Source organism: Numenius arquata, chromosome 7 (genome assembly GCF_964106895.1).
Source record: "Numenius arquata chromosome 7, bNumArq3.hap1.1, whole genome shotgun sequence".
In the NCBI taxonomy this organism is placed as follows: Eukaryota; Metazoa; Chordata; class Aves; order Charadriiformes; family Scolopacidae; genus Numenius; species Numenius arquata.
Window position 1 is genome coordinate 54,796,477 of NC_133582.1, and position 21,371 is coordinate 54,817,847.

General features: G+C 44.5%; 1 protein-coding gene across 1 annotated transcript in view; it reads left to right on the top strand.

Moving 5' to 3' along the window:
• Positions 1-3,436: 3,436 nt before the first annotated feature.
• Positions 3,437-21,371, top strand: part of RAPGEF5 (Rap guanine nucleotide exchange factor 5) — a 159,441-nt gene continuing 141,506 nt past the window's right edge. Inside the window, exon 1 of the mRNA XM_074150165.1 lies at positions 3,437-3,829. Within this exon, the coding sequence (XP_074006266.1) occupies positions 3,641-3,829 (189 nt within the window). The 5' untranslated portion in view covers positions 3,437-3,640. The remainder of the gene's footprint in view (positions 3,830-21,371) is intronic.

Genomic DNA, 21,371 nt, shown 5'->3' on the forward strand with positions numbered 1-21,371 from the left:
TCTGTCTCTGTACTACCCATCTTCACTTCATGCAGTGAAATCCAAAGCAGCATCTACCGATTATTCCAACGGAGCCAAGAACTCCTAATACTTTAAGCCCCAAATGAGTGTTTATTATGCTTTGTCAGGAAATGTCTGATTCCAAATAATTCCTTTTTTTTTTTTTTTTTTTGCAATGATCTACTTAAAGACTGATACGGGAAGCATACGGGCATGAAACAACTTGTATTGTTTTTACTGTGTTTCTTCTGATTGTGCTACACTGTTGAAAGAAAAACAAACACGTTCAAAAAAAGCAGACGCTCCCAGGCCCCACATCTGCAAAGTTGCAGTAAACTTGCTTAGGTCTCCAGACTCCATCCTGTATCCATTTAAACATACATGTTCCTATACATATACGAAGTCTCTTGCAAGCGAGAAGAGAAAACCTTGCCCAGAAAAACCTCTGGGAAGTATATGCAAACCTAGATTTCTTGGTAGAAGCACCAGAGAGAGTACGTCCTTGGTTTTGCTTTATATCGGACCAAATTAAAAGTGTTTAATCTGGAAAGCTGGAAGTTCCCCAGTGCCTGCACATGGTCAGTGGATCTGACATCCCTTTTGTGTTACTGTTGGTGCCTGCGAGAGGCAGGAAATCCGCAGTCAGCCGGGGGCCAAACCTGCCAAGAATAGGGACCCCGTTCCCGCAGAGCCCTGCTCTCCCTTCAGCGACAGTTCACTGGAAGCAAGATACTCTGAACAGAACATTTTGAGCGCAACACACTGGGGTTTTTTATTGTTGTTGCTTTTTTTAAAAAAATGAAACTCTTTTGCCAAATACGTCCTGACCAGATCTAGTTTTGCTCTCCCCCCAGCCCCTCTTTCCTGTGAGGAAAAAAACCTGGTATCAGACTCATTCACCAAGTTAAACCTTCTGCGACTCTGCCAAAAAAAAAAAAAAGCAATATAAGATTTAATTTTAAACAATTCCTATCATGATCTTCCCCAAAACTGGAATAATCCAAACTAGAAATAGAAAGACCTAACTACTAGCTACTCCATTTTCCTGACAATTGTTAGTCCAAATTATGTTATCTGGCAGCTGATTATTTTTAGACGCACTCCAGAGCGTATTTATTTCTCTTTCCGTTCACGAGTTATACTTACCTCGCCCAGTTAATAAACAAACAAGAAATTCTGAACACTGGCATCATTTTACCCTTTCTTAACATAATCAAATTACTTCTGGTTATACCCCAGTCTGTCACATGAAGTCACACTTTATTGAGCTGTCTTACCGCTGTTTGTATCGTAGCAGCGCCTGAAGACTCGGACAAAGAACACGGTCCTTTTGTGAAGCCGGTACACTAAGGATCCATTATTCTTTTGGGTGCAAGATACACCTTTCCTCATAATTACATCCTGAGCTGTGACAAAGTGGCTGCCAGGCAACACAGCTGTCAAAAGCCACATTGCAGGGCAGTTGGAGAGCACAAATCAAGTGCAATGATAGAAATGTGTGGGACGCGAGGCGTCGCACAGAACAGCCAGTCCTCTTCGTGTTCCCCATGCCCGATTATGCAGCGTGGCCTTGGCTAAAGCCCCTTTACGGCATAATTGCCCACTTGCCCTTCCAAAAGGGCTGGCGTTGATGTTGCCGACTGGAGCTCACGGATTTCCCCGGTGTTTTGGGGTTGAAGGGTCTGCAGCACACACTTCATCTAAGTGAGGGCTGTCACATTGCTGTCCCTTTTCTGTCTGTGTCAGCAACAGGCATCAGGTGATGGGCCATATCACTCCACTAAAATAGCTGATTTGTTTTTTTTTACACTTAACTTTTCAGATTTGGCTCACGTAATGGGCAATGATTGCTTGTTCTGGCAGGAAAGAGGTGGTGGCAGAATGCTGCTGGAACAAAACCTGTCCTTTTCAGGAGTACCTGGGTTGGCCTGGTTTGCACGGCTCATGAAGGCATGTGCACAGGATGCAGTTACGCTGATTTAATGACGGACGGCTGCTGAAAGGAGCAGTTCTGCTTTCCCCCGCATCCAGATTTCTGCCTTCCTCGATCCCGCGGCTGTGTGGTCACAAGGTGGATCAATTCAGCTGTCTGGCCAATGGAAAATTCATTATTTTCTGAGGTGTTATTTTTCCACCAGATCGATCACCTGGCTGAAGTCAGATGGTTACCAGATCCCACGTGAGGGATGCGAAGGGAGGACACATACATGGGTTGCAGGCAGGATCACCTTTTGCAGCAGCCTGTCGTCAGGTCAGTATAGCTGAAAGGCCAGGTTACTCTTGCTGCATTCAGGTGACAGATAACCCAACGTCACACTGACACTGGAAGGGGCCATTCTGCATCTCAGCGTGACAAACATAGGCTGGGCACATCTGCCACCTCCCTTCCATTATGGGTACCTCTGCGATTCCAGAGGAGTTGGTTTAGAGCACATCAGTGAGGAAAAAATACTGCTTTTTTTTTGCAAGGTTAAGCCAGTTCCCTGCAGGGCTGGATGAATACTAGGGTCAGTCCCTGAAACCAATGGGACCTCTTGGTCGGGAGAGGGTGACAGCTTTCCATAATGTGTTTGTGAGATTGGCTTAATTTATAATGTCATTTACAGAGACATTTAGGCACTGGTGAATTCAACCTGGAAAAGCAGGTCAGCCTTATTTGTAGCTCTGAGGCAGAAGATACATATATTTCAGGTGAGCCCCATCTTACAATCAGTTCTCTTTTCTAAACAGGTGAGAATAGGGGCTGGCAGAGGGGAAGCAACACCTGTACCACTGAGGTAGAAAAGGCAGACTCCAGAGATTAAGCAAAGCCCCTATAATTCAAGGAACTGAATTCCAGACAAGTGCCTTGAACGCATCTTTCTTCCTTATACAAAGAGTGAAGGAACTGGTTTCTGGCACCGAGGGTTCCCTTCCAGGGATTGCCTGAATTACTGGGAGCAAGTCTCTCACCCGGGATGAACTGCTCGGTTTCTCCAGTATCAGTGCTGGCATGGAGGACAAAGCACCTCACTGAGTCAAGAATCCTCTGGGAAGGGAGCGGGGAAGCGCTTCGCCCCCTTAACAGCCCTGGGGACCACAGGGCAGGTGGGGACCCTGGGAGTCCTCCAGCCCCGGCAGGCTCAGCCCGAGGCTTCCTCCAGCCTGGCCTTGGCAACCTACAGGAGCGAGCCGAGACCGCCCAGCCCCCGCAGGAGCCCGAACTCCTCTGGCCTCAGCTGGGACCCGCCGCCTCTCACCCGTGTCCCCCCCCCCGCCCCTCCTCGGGGTCTGTGCTGGGCGCAGGCCACCGGGAGAGGTGGGGACACGGCCCGGGCAGCCGTCCCCGAGCGCAAAGGAGTTAACAGGACTTTCTGCCTCTTCCCGCCCGCGCCTCCTCCACCCTCCTCATTACCTGCGCTTTATCACCGCCGGAGCCGCGGCGAGGGGCGGGAGAGGTGGAGGGGCCGGCGGGGCCCTTCCTGCCCGCCCGGCGGGGCCGCGGCGTGCGGGGGCCGGTGCGCCAGGGGAGCGCGGTGCGTTCCAGCGCCCGCCCGTGTCCCTGTCGCCTGTGGGTGGGTGGCTGGGTGGGTGGGAGCGAGCGAGCGAGGGGAAGGCGGGCAGAGCGGGTCTGCGCACCGCAGCCCGGCAGGGATGCGGCATGGCCGTGGGCTCCGTGAAGATGCCGTCGCCCTGTGAAGGCGCGGAGCTGGCCCGCAGCTGGAGCCCCGGCGGCGGAACCCCGGACCCGCCGCCGGTGCAGCTGCGGCAGAAGCTGCGGGAGCTGCCGGCGCTGCTGCGGAGCGGGCTGACGCTGCGGAGGAAGAGCGCTGCCGCCGCCGCCGGCCGGGTGAGTCAGTGAGTGAGGAGCCAGCGGGCGGCCCGGGGCAGCGATCCCGCCGGGGCCGCCCCCCGCCCGCCGGCGGTGCCCGGGGCAGCGGGGCGGCGCACCGCAGCCACCCCGGCCGGGACGCGGCGGGGAGCGGGGCGGCCGGTGCTGGCCCTCCGCGGGTGGCCGCCGGGCGAGCGGCAGGGAGGGAAGGAGTGGGGGGGGGGGGGGGCGATGAGGCGGCTCCGCGCCCGGCGGCACCTCGGCGGCCAGCGGGCGGGGGTGCCCGCAGGCCGGCCCCGGGCTCGGCCTGCCTCGGCCGGCTCTGGCGAAAAACGAAATGTCAGTCTTGGGGGGGGGGTGTGTGGGGTGCGCGCCCCCCTCGCCATCTCCTTGTGCCTCCCGTGGCTCTTCTCTTCCCTCCTTTTCCCTCCCGTGTGGCAGAACTTGCGTGGGCCGATGCATGTGCCCGTCTGTCAGGAGGTGCTGCGCAGGGGTGCTGGGGCACTCGTGCAAAGGCGTGCTAAAGCCGTGAACTTCAGCGTGCACTCGAGTTTTTGAAGGCAGAAGGCCTTTCTGGAAGCGCTCTGCCCCCCAGTCTCACCTGCCTCCAGAGACTGAGGCCGTGGGGTGAGGTGGGCATCGTGGAAATCTCTAGCCAAATTTCACTCGACTTCACTCGTTTTTAGAAAGGCTGGTGGTACAGCTGTGCTTTGGTAGGAAGTGACACCCTGGCGAAGCACTAGTGTGACACCACCGCAGCTGGGAACCGCACTGGCGAGCGGCCGCTGGTGCCTTTGATGTTTCCCAGTTGGGACTGGAGCTCTATCACAGGTGTGAGATTGCCATCGGGTCACAGCAAACCTTGCTTGCAGGCCAAAATGGGACCGAAACCCACCATCTGAGTAGCCGAAGTGAAAGGGTTGGGTTTACCTACATGGGGTTGGGTTTGTCTATGTGGGGGATCAAGCGAGCTGCCGGGTGGTTTTGATAAATGCCTGTGCAAGGGGAAGTCAGCGTGGTGTGTATTTGTACCCTCGTCAATTTTGCAGTACTTTACCCATGTAAATAAATGCTCTTTCTGTATGGGGAAGTTGTTGTGAAATATAGTAGGGTGTGAATTTAAAGCTAAACTTCCTGGGTGAATGCTTTGTTCTTAGAAGATACAAATGCAAGGAAGATAAATAGGATTAAGGTAGTATATAAATTTACAGCAGAGTGGCTATTTCTGGGTAATATTTTGACTCGGATTCCTGTTCTAGTTTAATTTCTTTCCTCAAGTGAGTTTAACCCACAGAATGAAGACTAGTCTGTATGGAGACTCCTAGTGATTTCTATTATTCAGGTGAAATTGTAATCCACTTGACAAGTGTCCATATGAACGTGGAGCTAAGGGGATTCATATAATTTTAAATAGTCAAGTCTTGCTCTGGCCTAACAGGCTGTTTATGACAGATGCCTATCGTCCAGTGAAAATGAAACCTTTTCTGAATTGAGTTTAATTTATTCCCCTTTAAAAACAAACTACCAGAGCAGTGGAGTAAGTGTGCAGGGGGGAGGTAAGAAGCAGTGCAGAACCACTGCTGGTAACGGTGTTGGTTTGTAGGCAGGTCTGACACACTGTTCTAGCACAACAGATTCGTGATGCTTCAGGGAGACACCAGGCAGAGCAGGCTCAGGTTTATCCTCATGGTTATTCCTCACCGCTACTGAAAGCATTTGACAAGTGAGTGATAGGAACATGTACTCCGTAGATATTTGAAGTGGGTGAGTTAACAGCCTGAGAAGCCTGGGTAGCTCCTAGGTCGTGCAGCTCCTCGGTTGTGCCTGCTGAAGCCTTGGTCCCGTCTGGCTTCATACAGTCCCAGCTGAGGCTCTGCCTGTCTTTGCTGATGTGCCACGTTATGGGCCAGCAAACGCAGCATGACAGATTTTAGTGGTGGTGTCATTTGTGGCTTTGCTTTCCAGTTGCCTGTGGGTCATCTTGCAAAGCTTTTCTTGACCTGCCTGAACTGGTAGGAAGAAGGCCCGGAGGGAAGATGGTGAGTTTGTAAGTCAGTCTGGAGTCAGCCCAGCAGATCTTGGATCAGTGGGTGATGCTGCGTGGAGATGCTGTATGGCTCCAGCAGGATCTCTGGGCTGGTGGCTTGGGTCTCTGTGGAGAATGGGACTGCTGTGCTCTGCCGTCTCTGGGTTTGCAGGGATTCTCCTGCAGCTGGAATTACTCAGCAGCGCAGATGCCTAGTGGGGTCTTCTGAGGTGCAGGTAGTGCTGGGAGTCCAGTAGTGACGTTAATGTCACTTGTTCCCTTTGGAAACAAAGTGGACACTTGGGGTGTGTGGAGGGTCTCTCCTACGTGTGCGATTCTCCAGGGAGCAGTCTGGCTCTGTCAGTAGTGCCCCGTGATGATTCCCATCCGCTCCGTGCATGTGCCTTTTCCCCCCAGAAATGGTATTTTAGGACGCTTTTCACATATTTCTATTTAATGTGGAGAATAACTTCAACCTGAAAATGACAGTATTTGGGAGAGGGAGGGAATATATTAGAGTAATAAAAATGTTATTATTTTTACTACTTTCCCTTTTAAACGTGGCCCTTAAATTAAAAAAGCCTTAAAGTAAGGTTGGAAGAAGGTTGAGTAACACAAATACGAAACAAAGATTCTCTTTTCTTTCACCTCAACAAAATATTTCAAGTCAATCAAAAGTTAATTCTTGGAGGGTTTTGTTTGCTTATGAAATCTCCATTCCCTCTATACCTTTGGGGAAAAAAAAAAAAAAAATTTAGTCTGATCTTCCTCTCCAGTGACTTTTTCTTTGTGCTTTTTTGTTTGTTCAAACACCAAGCTGAGAGTCTTATTTGTCCAGCTGGTTTCATCAGGGTCGTTGCTCACTTAGGTGAGCTGTTTTCAAGTAAATGCTGACCAGCTGAAATTCTGGCTTGTTTAATTTCCTAGAAAAATATTGTGACCCCTGAGCAGGGGGTCTGCCTCCGATGCTGACTTGCTGAGGGACCGCCTGCAGTGCAGTTTGCTTCCTCATCTATAAAGCAGGGATAATCTGCACGCATGCATGCTTGGGGACTGTGGATAATAAAATATAATGGAAGTGTTAAGGGTGCTATAATTGTTTTAAGGATGTACTTCGCTGCATGCTGTTCAAGTACTTCCTGTGGTGCGGGGAGGGGAGGAAAGCACTGTGTAGTAGAGGGTGGTATTAAAAAAACAAGGGAATAAGTTTTGCAAACCAGTATGGGGTGGAATAATTTTTTTTTTTAAATCTTTTTGGGCTCCTCGGTCCTTGGCCTTTGGCACGAGGCTGTTTGATAACAGATAGAACTAACCTCCACTTCCTTTGCTAGGGCAGCCCAATGCTTTCTTTAAAGCTCCTGAACTTTGAACCGGATGTTGGCCTTGTCCCTGATGGTGGTTTTTCTTAAATTCCCTCTTAGGGCAGGTGCAGCACAGATGTCCCAGATGGCACCGGCGGTTGCACCAAGAGTTGCGAGGTGTGGGTTTCACTCCTCAGCCTCTGCTTGGTGCTTCCTTGTTTCTGCTGGATAAAACAGCAGAAAATGATCCGGTCTTTTGCTGTGGTAGTTGTGTGTGTGTGTCTGTGTGCCAGAGGTTGTGCAAGGGCAGAGGAGGGATCTGCTGCTGTTGGGTTGCTGTGCCCCGTGGAACAGTTTCCCTCTGCCATGTGCTTTCTCAAAATCTTTGGAAAGTGGGACCCTTCTGTTTCTTAGTTTGCCTCCTTGAGGTAAGCTTACATGTAGTATTTTGGTCATGAAATGTCTTTGCTGTTCTTCCTGGTGCTTGTCAAAGGTGTGTTCCTCTCCTCCCCTTTTTCTTGTAATTAGTGATGAAATACGGGTCTCTGCCCCTGGAAGGACCAGGAACGCCAGTGGTGAGGTCCTGCAGGCACATAAGTGCAGCAGGCACTCCATCATGCCAAAAACACTCACAACACTCAGTTGGATTCTCAATGGAGCTAATGCCGCTTCTGTGTGCCTCCTGGGAGAGCAGGGAAGAGTTCAGGTGTCGGAGGACCTTGCACACACACACATACATGTGCATTTTTAATGACCTCTTCTGCTTTCTAGGTTCACATTTACACACAAGCAAAACACTGTTGTTATACGTGAGCATGGATGCTGCTCTTTGTCACAGTAGTGGAGCTGGAGAACCTTTTGGATGTCATGGTGTCAAACCCTGTTACTCTGATATGGTGAAAGATCTTGCTGGCCTGAGGCATGCCTTCACCATGAGACATGCCTTTTGGCTTGCTGGAAGTCAAAGAGATAGCATGACTATTTTCTTTTCTGAGACACTGTAATGACTTTTATGAGGTTCCTAGAGGTCTTTGGCCAGGCAAATGTTCTCTGACTGTCTTCATCTTAGCCCTGTTTTGAGTGACAACTTTGCTGTATGTGTATGTCAGGACGTAAACTGACTGTAGGGTTACAAGTTGAAAATAAACCACAGGAGTTAAGGTATGGATGCTAAATGTTAACATGAGTTCAAGGTGAGACTAGAGAAGTTCACGGAAGAGGAATGTATTGAACATACATAATCCTCATCAGGCACAGAAGGTTCCCGAACTGAAAATAGCTGGAGGGTTGGAGCATATTAGAGATATCTATCATATATTCTGGCACTGGCAGTTGTCATGCTGTTGGAGACAACTCTTCTTTGGCAGGGGGAAAAAATAAAATTATATGCAATCTGTTTTAATTAAATGAAGTATCCGAACCTACCAACCTACATTTTGCTAAATTTTTATTCGTCTCTTGTAAGAAGCTTTCAGTTGCTTATGTCATTCGAGTTGCTTTCCTCTAATCAATTCATTCCCCAATTGGGAAAATCTTAGTGTTTTACCAGGAGATTAGAAATTCCATGCTGGAATTATTCAGAATTTCCAGTACTTCTTTCTATGTTATGTTGGTGTTTGATAGTTACACTTTGATTGAGCCAAGCATATAGATCTACCTTGTACTCGGGTAATCTTCCCACTACCAACAACTGACATTTAGGGCAGTCCACGTTCTTGTTGGCAGCTCCTCATCTTAGTAGTGCCTGAGTGACCTTGTCTTTCACACTGCTGAATTACACCCTCTTCCCAATACTCCAGCCCTCGAAGTCACCTGCTCTTCCTGTACACCATTCTGTTTACATTTGTTTTGACAATGCCTCCAATGTTCTGCCATTAGCACCTTTATGCTCATTTGACCAGTGCTGTTAATGAGAAGAGGAGAAAAAAATCAGGATAACAATTGCTCTGGTATTTGTTTATATATACTATAGAGGTTTTAATTTTGAAGTTTCTCCTGCATTAAAAAGATGAAGCACTGTGGTGTATAGATGCTCTACTGGCTGAAATCGGTGCACAAAAATACTGGATTGGCTCAGTGAATCCAAAGTTTTACTGTCAGAAGTATTATCGAAGTAGGCAGATTGATATTGGTGACATTTTGCTTTAAAGCCTGCCATAGGGGTTCTACTCAGTAACTTAATACTCCCATCACTTTGTCAGTTATTACGTGACTAAAAATAGTCTCGCTAAGTAGTCTTGAATTTTTCCTATTGTAATCAGGCTTATTATGTATTCTGCTAAATGTATTTGATTAAGATAATTGTCTTTCACAGTATCCTTTAACTTGTCAGGTCTGTGACTGGTGACACGTGAAATGTTGAGTAATGAGCAAAATAGCTTAGCGACAGTGACCACGGTAGCTGATGGGGAATTTCAGTGTCTCTTGTGTTTATTTGCATAATAATTTGTTTCATAGTCAGTGTTCAGTGAATTACTAAATTGAGAATACTTCTTAATTAGCCCATGTGTTATGACATCTGAGAAATTATTTCTGGGTTTGATTAACTACAGCTGAATGAAATGGAAGGCGAACCCACTCTTCCGCCCCAGGAAGTAACCTAATAAGTTTTTGCAGAATGCAAAGTTATTTTTCTGCCTGAGGCGAGGGATTAGTCTGGTTGCCAGCATGATGCCCGCTGCCTGTGGTCTTACTCTGGCATTGGGTGTGAAGCTGGCAATGCCTGGGGTGAAATCTCAGCTGCTTTCCAGCATCCCTGGGACAGGCCATGTGCAGCACCAGCTGCCAGCACGTGGGGAAGAGGTGCCATCATGTGGCTCGTGCTCATGGAAGGTGCATAAAATTGACATTGACCCTTTGACACAGGAAAAGAATGCAGCAGCTTGCTCTAAGCTATGGGACAGATTCTTCATTTTCTTTCTCTATTTTGGCCAGAGCATGTCCTAGAATTATAGAATGGTTTGGGTTGGAAGGGACCTTAAAGATCTTCACGTTCTAACCCCCCTGCCATGGGCAGGGACACCTCCCACTAGACCAGGTTGCTCAATTGATCTGGTAAGTCCCTCTTTGACCCACAGTCGGCTGCTACGACACATGGTCTTGTCTTTATCCCCATGCCCACACCGAAAATGAAGCTCAAGCTGAAAAGACCTTGAGTTAATTTTGCCCGTGCTCAGCCTTTAAGTGCTGCTTTTCTAGTGTTAGTAATAACACCTTCAGTCAGGGACTGAAAAAAACCACTGATCAGCCCTATGGTTTGTGTAGTTCTGGTTGAAGAGGGATCTCGCTGCTTTCACTTTTGGTTTTCCTCCTGTTTCCAAGGAGGAGGCCTGCAGATCCTGAGATGTGGTGCTGCTGCTGCATGTGGCTTGGAAACCCATCAAGGAAATCGATGTAGGAAATAAGATCAATTCCATTGGAATTAAAAGGAACATATTGGAGTATTTGAAAAACTTATGCTACTGTTACATCATGATGGAAGACTCGATTTAAATGTGAGGTGATCGTCCCCTTAGTTATATATTTAAAGGGAAATGGGCAAAGTTCACCTTGTGGAATTGTATACTTTAATTTGCGCGGTTGCAAACCTGCGTTATCGGTTAATTCACGCTACATTTCCCAGCTGCCAGGATGAATGAACAAGCGCTGCACTGTACAATTATGACAACCTCCGTTAAAGGTTTGTATTCAGCTGTTGTTACTCGTATGGCCCCAGTGGTTTGAATTCCATTTGTGCCGTGAGGAAATTGCAAAACAAGCTGTGCATTTTTATGCTGATGAAAACACTGAAAATAGATGGCGATAGCTTTTTTTTAAAAGGGGAGGGGGGGGAAGCAGAATACGCCATCTTTTCAACCTAATTCATGGAAAGTTATTGTAATACAACGGATGTTTTATCCTTAATATATAACAATTAAAGAAATATTTCACATATGGGAAGGGAAGTTGCTCCTTCTTTATATTTATACTATGTAACTTTATACTATGTAACTTTAACTTTATAGTGTATAATTTGTTATTCAGTTATAGCTGAATTGCTCCTGTCCGCCCCTGGTTTCTCACCTCACCCCAGGTGGGTGTTGGGCGTAAGTGCCAGTGTACAAAGTGATGGGGTTCAGTGCACTGACTTTTGGTCTGGCTCTGCTGAACCACTCAAGACCCCAGGATGGGTCTTGCCACGTTCCTGTGCCTGGTCACCAGGCCCCCAGGTGTTGTAGGTCTGGTCACAAAGTCATCTCCTTGGGATGTGAGCCATCTTCTAGGAGGGGTTCATATTAACGCGTAGAAAAAGAGCCTCAGCGTCAGTTGAGGTTCAGTATGGTCCTATAGGACTGAAAATAGAATGGGAGACCTTTTAGCTCTGGACAGAGCGAGAGCGCTCCATTCTTCTGTAGTCCCTCAGGTCTGGCTTGGCTGGACCATCCATACGTTTCTTTGCTCTTTGTACACAAACTCTGAAACCTCTTTTTCCTCAAATCAGGCTGCCTTACAGACCCCATAGGGTCCGTATGCATAGATCCATTTGAAGTCAGGTTGCTTTTTATTATCAGCTGTATAAACTTTATTCATGTGACACCTTTTGATTTAAACATTTTTCATTGTATCTGCACTTTTGGCAAAAGTTTAAGGATAAAGATGAAGTCATTGGGGCTGTAAAATTAAAAACCATGGAAATGGGATCTGAATTTTTTTTCAGTTCCAGGTGTAAAAGGCAGTAGCTATTCATAATTGTCACGGTGTCTTTTATCTTCGTTAACTTATGGTGTGACTTGGGTTAGTCTGACCTTGTGAAGTGATCTACTTATGGCTGTTGTATTGAGCTAGGGTCAATTATTAATATTTAAATGCTATATTATACAGTTTGTTCTGATGAATTCCTTTTTCACAAGATATTTTCCTGGAGAGGACACAGCAGGCTAACTGATTAAAAGTCAATATACTTTTTATAGTGCAAAAAGAAAATATTCTGCTGATTGAAGGGAAAAAAACACTTCAGTTTATATAAATATCAGTAGAGCTGTATTCATAGCATCAGTAATCATTTTTTTTGCCTTCAGTTTTAGAACTTAATTAACCCATTAAAGCTTAAAATTATGGATGATTTTTAGTTTGCCTTTTCAAAAATACTGTGAGGAATGCAATTTTCTTTTTTTCCTTGATTTGGAGGGGCTGCCTTTCTTTCCTTGCTTCCTGAACCTTATGCCTCACTATTTGTATGTCTAAGACACACATGGGCTATGTGAGTTAGAGCAGTAAGGAAAGAAATTGTTCAGAGGCTCTCCAGCAGTCTTGTTACTTCGTTATGGAGTGGGTTTTATATGTGTATGCTTTATTGTGAACTGCTGGTAGCTTCTTCTGCGGCTGGCCCTTCTGAGCATCTCCGCAGGTTGTGTGTCAGCAATGTCACTGGGGCTGTGGAACAAGCAGTGCCAAGCAAGGGGCTGTGGCTGCTTACAGTGATACCACTGGCCAAAGCAACGTGTGTCAAGCCATGTCCTTTGTGGTACAGTAGATGGTATGCAGTCTGCAGGTCAGTGCTGAGGAGCAGTAAACCAGAGGAAGTACTGCATTTTGCATTAAGCCTCTCTCCTCTCTCCCCCGTCCAAAAAAAAAACCCACAATACAAAAACTCCAAACAACCAACATTAAAAAAAACAACAGAAAATTGATGTTCAGACTACTTGTGAGCATCAAGAATTTATTATGTAGCTTGGGGTAGGGAGGGGGAGGGAGAGCAGGTGTTTGGGTTTTGTTTATTTGTGGGTTTTTGTTGGTTTTTTTTTTTTTTTTAAGACTATAAGCATTTAATCGTGGTTTTCTGTCCACATTCTGGCCAGGAGAGTTCGACTCAGTGATCCTAACACACTTTGTAATTTCAGATGGATGTGTTAATCATTTGCTGTCATAGACTGCCAGTGCACACTGTTAAGCAGATGCTCCATCTCATCCCATAGGTGAATGCACTTCAGTGATGCATAAACTGATTTTTAAAATATGGAAAGAAGGGGAGAAAAACAATGCACACGCCTGGTTAGCTCTGAAAGTCACAAAGCTACTGTTTACTGGATGGCTGAAGGAATGAGCTAAAAGAATCCCTTAGATCTGGTCTGGGTCCCAGCTCGCGTACAATCCAGTGCTTTGTTGCGGTTTGTCATTTCTGCAGCGCCTGAAGCCTCTTGGCAGCGAAAGCAGATCTGGGGGTGTGGGCTGAGAGTCTGCTGGTGGATCTGTGTTGCTGGACGAACTGAGATTTGTGGTGTTTGTTAGGGAAGGCCAAACTCATGGGAGATGCAAGTCCTAAAGGAACAAAAGCAGGATCTAGTACTTGGCTGCCAAAGAAGAAATGTAAGGATGCAGCATACCCCAAACTTAAGTGTATTTTGGCTAAAGAAGGATAAACTGTAACATCTGTCCGTGGTAGCCCTGAATTGTGCATAGGAATTCTTTAAAGTAGTCTTCCCCAGCATTTTGTTGGAAAAAAATTAGTAAAGAAACAAAATATAATAATCCTGCTAGATTGTTACGAACTCTTGAAAACTTAATCAGAATTTATCTTCTGTTCACAAAGAACAGCGTGTTCATGTCCAAAAATGGAACTTGGTTGCTATAAAAGCTTACACCGTATGTGCCATCGTAGCGCTATACTCTGTCAGCCTGAAGAGTATTTACAGATGATTAAAAGACCTGTTCTCTTTATTCCTCAGTATCCACATGTATGAAAGAGATTGATAAAACTGGTCAGCCCGTTAGAGGATAGTCATTCATAAATAGTGTCTTTGTAATTGTCTTTGACAGCAATTGCTGGAACAAAATATATAAAATGCAAAAATAATGGTAGTTAAATGAATCCCTCTTTATTTATATTTTTATTATTGTGTTGAAGGATACAAAGAGGAACATTCAGCAGATATTTAATTTCTTGTTTTATCTCATTAAACAGACAGTCCCAAAACAAATGAGTTTCAGATTAGTTTTACCAAAGCTATTTATCTAATTATGGCTTTCACTGCACTTGAATGAATGGCTGCAAATCAATAGATCTCTTAGGTTGCCAGTGCATGCATTAAAACTGGTAAGTCTCCGAGCTGAATAGCAGGAGTGATGTCTCTTGTTTTTTTCCATTGAGATGACTGTCCTCCGTTCATACAGTGTATGCATAAACTGAGAATTTATCTGAAACCCTGCTTAAAAAGTCCCATTATTGAGTTGATAATTTGCAATTCAATGTGGTAATAAATATTTACATTATACTGGTAGAGGTTTTATTTATAAAAAGAATGAAACAATTATTTCAGAGGAAGGCTAGTGAAGATAAAAAACAAGTTGTAGTGGGTCAAGATGATGGTTCATCTAGTCCTATATCTATAAGTTTTAAGGTTGATCTAACAGGTAACTGGTGTAGCCACAAATACAAAGTTTCTTGTGCTTTCAAGAGAGTGTGTGGGCAAATGTTGTGTAGTCTGCCTTCCACAGTGTTTATTTTCTGGTTTCAAATAGCCAGAGATACCTTATTCTCTGATGCTTGGGGGTTGTTACCATCAGCCATTGTTGTTATAGCTTTTAGCGTTACCCATACACAAATACAGCCTTCTAAAGAATCTGGCTAGTGTTTTGCCTTCAGACTCATCTTGGAACTCACATTTATTGAGCTTGTGTGTGGGGTTTGGTGATAATAACTTTGCAGGGGAAAGAAAAATATGATTTGTTTTGTTCTGTTGTTAATGAAAGCATTTCTTTTTGATCATTTTTGAATATCCCACCTTTAATTTCAGTGACTCTTCTGTTGTTCCTGTGAGGCAGGGGACTTCACATTTCTGTACGGTTAGATTTTATGTATTCATTTTTACAGCTGTTTTTTAAAGCAAGCAATCCCAGGCCCTCTAGATGGCTCTTTCCATGCTGTAATCATTTTTGTTGCCTTGTTCTGAACTCTATCTGGGTTTGCAATGTCCCTTTGAGCTTGTGGTGCCTTGTGCTGAATGTAATATTCTAGATGGGACCGCAGCACTTATATAAATCATGCAATTTCCTCCCTGTCTCCATCATGTAGGCTTTTCATCCTAGCAATTTGCTGTCTTTTTTAGAGTTCCTGGTGGTACAGATTAGTTCTTCACTGAAATGTCTTCACAGCCGTTCAGGTTGCTTTCTTTAAGTTGATTTAGTTAATTTAAAACTACATAAGGTGTCAGCATTTTTTTCCCTTCACTGGCTGTTACTTTGCATTTGATGTGGATAAAGGTAATTTAACATGGAGTTGTCCACTCACCTACCTTGATCAGGTCCATCTGAAGTTGTTTATAGACATCTGATTGTGACTAACCAAAATAATATAGGCAAAATTTTTTTTTGCTTATTTTGATACTGACATCACAAATATGTTTTATTAAACAGCATTCAGCCAGGGATATAACATTGGGGCAATTTTGTATTTGCCTTGTCTTAATGGAACGAGCCTGTTTAATCCTGTTCGTGTCTTTCATTACTTTGCTATTGCTTGGTCATTTACAATATTTTTTTTCTCTCCAGTGAAGTCTGCTTTAGCTTCCTTAGAGGAGGTTTGTGTGTTAGGGTGCATCTGTACTCTCTCTGTTGAAGTTGGAGATACAACTGTAGGATATTGCTGTGTAGACGGCCTCTGAATGTACAAGGAATACAGTTAATATCGTGTCCATCTTACCTTGCTGCAACATACTGTGTGAAAGGCTTTCCTTTTTCTCTAACAAATATAAGAATATTCAAGCTCCTGTTCAATGGGTGGACAACTGTTTGGAAGGTTCTACACAGACCAGTAACTAAGAACTTTGTCAAATAATCACTGAGCAGGGCTCTGCAAGAGTGTCTCTTGGCACTGCTACTATCAGTATTTTCTTTAAAAACTGCAGCGATGGAGTAGAGAATATGCTTGTTAAGAATTAGCTGCCTGTCCAAACCATCAAAGAAGAAAGAGAGGGAAGGGGAAGGGAGTGGTTTGTTCTTCCCTCTTGGTCCCCCTATTTTTCTGCTTTATGGCAGAAAACTTTATGGCAAAAATGCTAGCAGGAACAAAACTATCTAACAGGTAAATCACCAAAGATTTTTGAGGAATGTCACATTACAGACAGCTGTTCTCTAATCTTGTAAAGCTCTTTATTAATAACCAGAGACACAAAATGTCCCTGTAGTGGACTTTTGCATTTAAGCACAAACTGTAGCTAACAGAGCAGCACTGCTATTAAATCAAAGTTGTGGTCTTATGAAATACAATGCAAAATTACGGTCTTTGGGAATTCATTTATTGTGGCTGTAGAAAAGGACCTACTTCAGTTGCTTATTAATAGCAAAACATATGACAGGAAAATTTATGGCAGGATGGTGGGAGTGGTTAAGGAAATGTTACATTCTTCCATTCTGTAAATAAAAAGAATTCCAAAGAAGCTATCAAGATATATTGATAATAATTTATTTTTATAAACCTGAGTTTAAAAACTGTTCCCTGTCACGAAGAGCTAATGGTAAGTTTTGTGAGACTTCCAAAACTAGAAACCTGATTTTTTTATTTTTTATTCGAGTTAAGCAAGAAAACAGACTGAATCTTCATCCCTTGCTTTAGCAGTTCTTGGTGTTATCTGACTTTTAGAAACAAAACTAAACACTGAGGCTCTGTGAGTCATCTTCTTTTCAGCCTCAGCCAACTCCAGTTTCACTATGTGTATGCTTGTTTCTTTATACCGTGACTTTTTCCCTCCTAAGTTAGTCATTGTTATCTCTTGGCACAAGTGGAGAAGTTCAAAACGTCAACAAGCATGAGACACGCTAAAAACATGCAAACAAACCTCCCGTGCAATCTTCCAAACCCCAGAGCGTTCCCGTTCCTATTACTTCATTGTTCATGAACCCATCTGATCTTTTGATCATATCCTGGTGGAGGGAGCAGGGAGGTGAATTCCAAGGCAAGGGTTTACTGAACAGGAATGGTGTCCTAGAGGCCCCCTCCAGTTAACATCTGCTAGTGTGTCCAGTGCCCACAGCAGACATTATGGCACTGAATAGATAAACGGCAGCAAACAGATTAGAGGTAAAAAAAAAAATTGTTGCTACTCTTTTTGCAAGCTTTGCTTTTTGAAGAAATCTCTATCTGTGTATTTGCCTACCAAATGGAGGGCCACAAAGATGATCAGAGGCTGGAGCACCTCTCCTATGAAGACAGGCTGAGAGAGTTGGGGTTGTTCAGCCTGGAGAAGAGAAGGCTCTGGGGAGACCGTACAGCCCCTTCCAGTACCTGAAGGGGGCTGCAGAAGAGATGGGGAGGGACTCTTTATCAGGGAGTGCAGTGATAGGATGAGGGGTAATGGTTTTAAACTGAGAAAAGGGAGATTTAGATGAGATATTAGGAAGAATTTCTTCACTGTGAGGGTGGTGAGACACTGGAACAGGTTGCCCAGAAAAACTGTGGATGCCCCATCCCTGGAAGTCTTCAAGACAAGGCTGGATGGGGCTTGGAGCAACCTGGTCTAGTGGGAGGTGTCCCTGCCCATGGCAGGGGGGTTGGAACTCAATGATCTTCAAGGTCCCTTCCAACCCGAACCATTCTATGATTCTATAATTCTAAGAAGGTGCTGAAACTATTTAATTTTGCTACAGTTATTTTTGGCACTTAAGAGGTGACCAAATAGATACGTTATCCCATGGGTTTAGGCTGGCTTAGGTGAAATTGGTGAAGCCCGTGTGGTTTGTGGTGGTGGTTCCACTGAGACAAGGACTGGTTTGAAGTCATCTTGAAAAAACTGGTGTGGGAAAGGATGGAACAGTGAGCAAGCTGTTTGGTGTGAGAATCAACTGGTTCTTGAAGACAGTGTATCTCAAAATGAAGATCTCTTCTGGTAAGTGGCGATTTGCCATCAATCTGCCCTAGTGCCAGAGTTTAACTGATGGCTGGGGTGCTGCTGCAGAACGAGCTACTGAGCTGGAGGAGCTTTTGAGATTGTTGTGGCAAAGGGGTTGGAAGAGGCTGAACAGGTATTGTCTACTTTGGTAGGGTTTCCAGGCTGGCCCAGGCTTCCTCAGTGAGTTGATGAGGGCAGACTGAGCATCACAGCAGAATGCTAGGAGGTTGCTGATATCTTGCTCTCTGTTAGTGTTTGTGGAAACACAGGTAGAGTATCTCTGCTAGTCTCCAGCAGATCAGTCACTATGGTGGGGAATACTGCAGTATGCCAATCTTTTAGATCATTTTGCTTCTCTGATTTCAGTCTAAATTCTCTAACAAATTAGCGTCTTCCATGGACGTATTGCTTGAATCAACTTTTAAAGGCAGCAGTTCCTCATCTCTCCCTGGCTCTTCTTGCTCTCTCCCGCCTCCTGCTTTGCGTAGGTCAGAAAACATTTGCTGACTTAAAATGTTATTTATTACTGACTTTTAAATATGGGTGGGCTGGTAACCAGGATACAGTGGGCAAGTGGAAGGAGGATAACAGCATGTTGAAGTGATCAATGTTGCAAGTGTTGGCTGTGATGCAGAATATTAAAGAGGAAGAAAGTTAATTCTCTTTGCCCCTAGACCTGGAAAAAACGTGGTCTGTCTTTACCTCTGGTGCTTTAATTTCCATGGGACAAAGCAGCCCTTAGGGATCTTGGGGTGAAGACTCAGTCTGGTGAAGCAGAGGAAGGGGAGATGGGGATGGACTGTTTATGAGGGAGTGTAGCAATAGGACAAGAAGCAATGGTTTTAAAGTGAAAGAGGGGAGATTTCGATTAGATATTAGGAAGAAATTCTTTACTCTGAGGGTGGTGAGACACTGGAACAGGTTGCCCAGGGAAGCTGTGGCTGCCCCATCCCTGGAGGTGTTCAAGGCCAGGCTGGATGGGGCTTTGAGCAACCTGGTCTAGTGGGAGGTGTCCCTGCCCAAGGCAGGGGGTTAGAACTAGATGATTTTTAAGGTCCCTTCCAACCCAAACCATTCTATGATTCTAAGGTGGCTCAGTTCTACATTGCTGCTTTACATAGATAGGTAAAGGAATATCCTTGAAGAGCCCTGGATAGCGGTGTGTCTGGTAGGGCAAGGAGAATGCAGCTCCAAGTAGCACAGGGAATGCATGAGCTGCTGCTTAGTCCGATGGTCAGACGCTCCTCAAATGTACTTCTCTTAGCAGTGGCTGCTGGGCCTGATTGTCCTCAGGTGGTGGAAATGTGACCCCGTGTTGGAAATGTGACCTTGTAGAAAGGCAGTGGTGTGCGAGTCCTTTCCTCTGATTGTGCTACAGCATCAGCAGAGCATTCTGCTGGCTCTTTGAGGTTGTTTTGTTCAGGATACACTCAGCTGTGCTTCGGCTGTGAGTAATGCAGAGGCTATTCTGCTTTTCTTTCAGATGCCCCAGTTCACACAACTGTAAGGGTGCTTATGTTCACATTGTGTCCTTCTGCTTCTCTGTTGTGTTCTAATGAATATTTCCTTAAAAATAGTTATAGTGTTACCACTGCTGTCATCAGTGAGGGATGAGATACTCGTCTGGGTTGTTATTGCAGATTCTGCAGGTGCAGGCTGTGGTTGCTGCTTCAGGTAAGCCTTAGAAAGGTCACCCACAACTTTCAAGGCAAGAGACTCCTGTTTTAAAACAAAAGCTTATAACCAGTTGACTTGGAAGGCTGCTTAACGGAGTTGCACTGGGCTGTGCCAGCTACAGTTAAGCCCTTACCATGATCTTCTGATACTTATTTTCTGGACTATCCTCATATCTGGTGGATGTCTAGCCTGTTCCCATGGTGAGATAAGTAGCCCCCAAACAGTTCCTCCAGAGGAGTAATCTTCCTTACAGCACCTGATGTACAGAGATCTTGTTGAAATCATAGAGAATTCAGTCTTTGTTGAGACACATCTGACGCAGGCATATATGTTCAACTTCATAACATGCAATTCACCTCAGATCCCTGCACTGCTGTAATATTATTGACTTCTTTTTTCCACTGCACACGTGTTTTTCATGCTAATTTAGACTCTGTCACTTTTTCTTTTTTTTTTTTTTTTTTTCATGTTTGCCTGTTCCTTTGAATATCGGAATAAGATTGACTAGGATATAGACATCATATGGTGGGACTTCTGTTGGGATGCAGAACTGGATAATAGTTGCAAATGCAATTAAAGGTTAATTAATTCAGATCATTTAATCAGATATAAAAATAGAAAAATCTTCTTATCCTTTGACTCAAATTGTTGGATTTTTTTTCTGTTTTTTTTCTGTTTCCTCTTTCTTGAAAAGGGAAAAAACATTTGTGTCTTTATATTTGTTTAAAAGCCTCTTAATACATATAAGGAATGAAACAAAGAGATAGGAACTTTATGCTTTAAATACCAGGTCTAGCTTTGCTGGAGGGTTTTTTTCTGAGGGCTGAGAAATTACCAGGATTAATGACCTCCCGTGGGACAGGAAACTGATGTGGGACCAACTGAAGGAAGATTTATTTATTTGCTTGTTTGTTTATTTATTTAATTAGGCTGTCTAAAATGCTTTTTTTTTTTTTCCATATCTACTTTCTCCGCAAAAGGTTTAGTGCAACACTAAAGGAATTTTAGTACTTCCTTTTTCTATGAGTTTGAGTTTAGGTATCATCACAGAGTATGTTAATCTCACAAAATTCGACAAGCTACTCCTGTGGCTTTTTACTTGAACTGAGTTTGGTTGAACATCTGTATTCTAAGCCTGAGGAGAGGTGCAGGGATCATCCGTGCAGCCCTTGTCTCATCTTGCCCATGCTTTCTTGAAAATAAATGATGAATGTGGAGAACCCTTATAAGGACCAGTTCTATTCGTGACATTTCCAAATCTCTTCTTGGAGCAAGGTCCTACCCTTCGAAACTGTAGATCAAAATAAGAAAACTCCCTGGTACCGGCTGGAAAATCTCAAGAGATAGAGGAACCCCCAGCCCTCACACAGAGGGATCAAACTTCCACAGCAGTAGGAAGTAGGACTTGTAGACCTTATAGAGTTTAGAGTGAGTACATTTACAGCAAATAAATTCAGAATAATGCAGCATAAGCATGATGTGACATCAAATGTGTACAAGCAATTGTCATATAAATAAAGAATGAAAATACAGATATCTCTCAGAAGAAAGGCAGGTAATTGAAATTAAGGGTAAAGAATACCAATAAGGAAATCTGCCTCTTTAAGGCGGAAGCCTTGTCTAACCTCAAAGACTGTGTTCTTCTTTTCTTGAACCTGTGTTTGTGAAGGAGGCTTCTATCCAAAGAAGTCTGA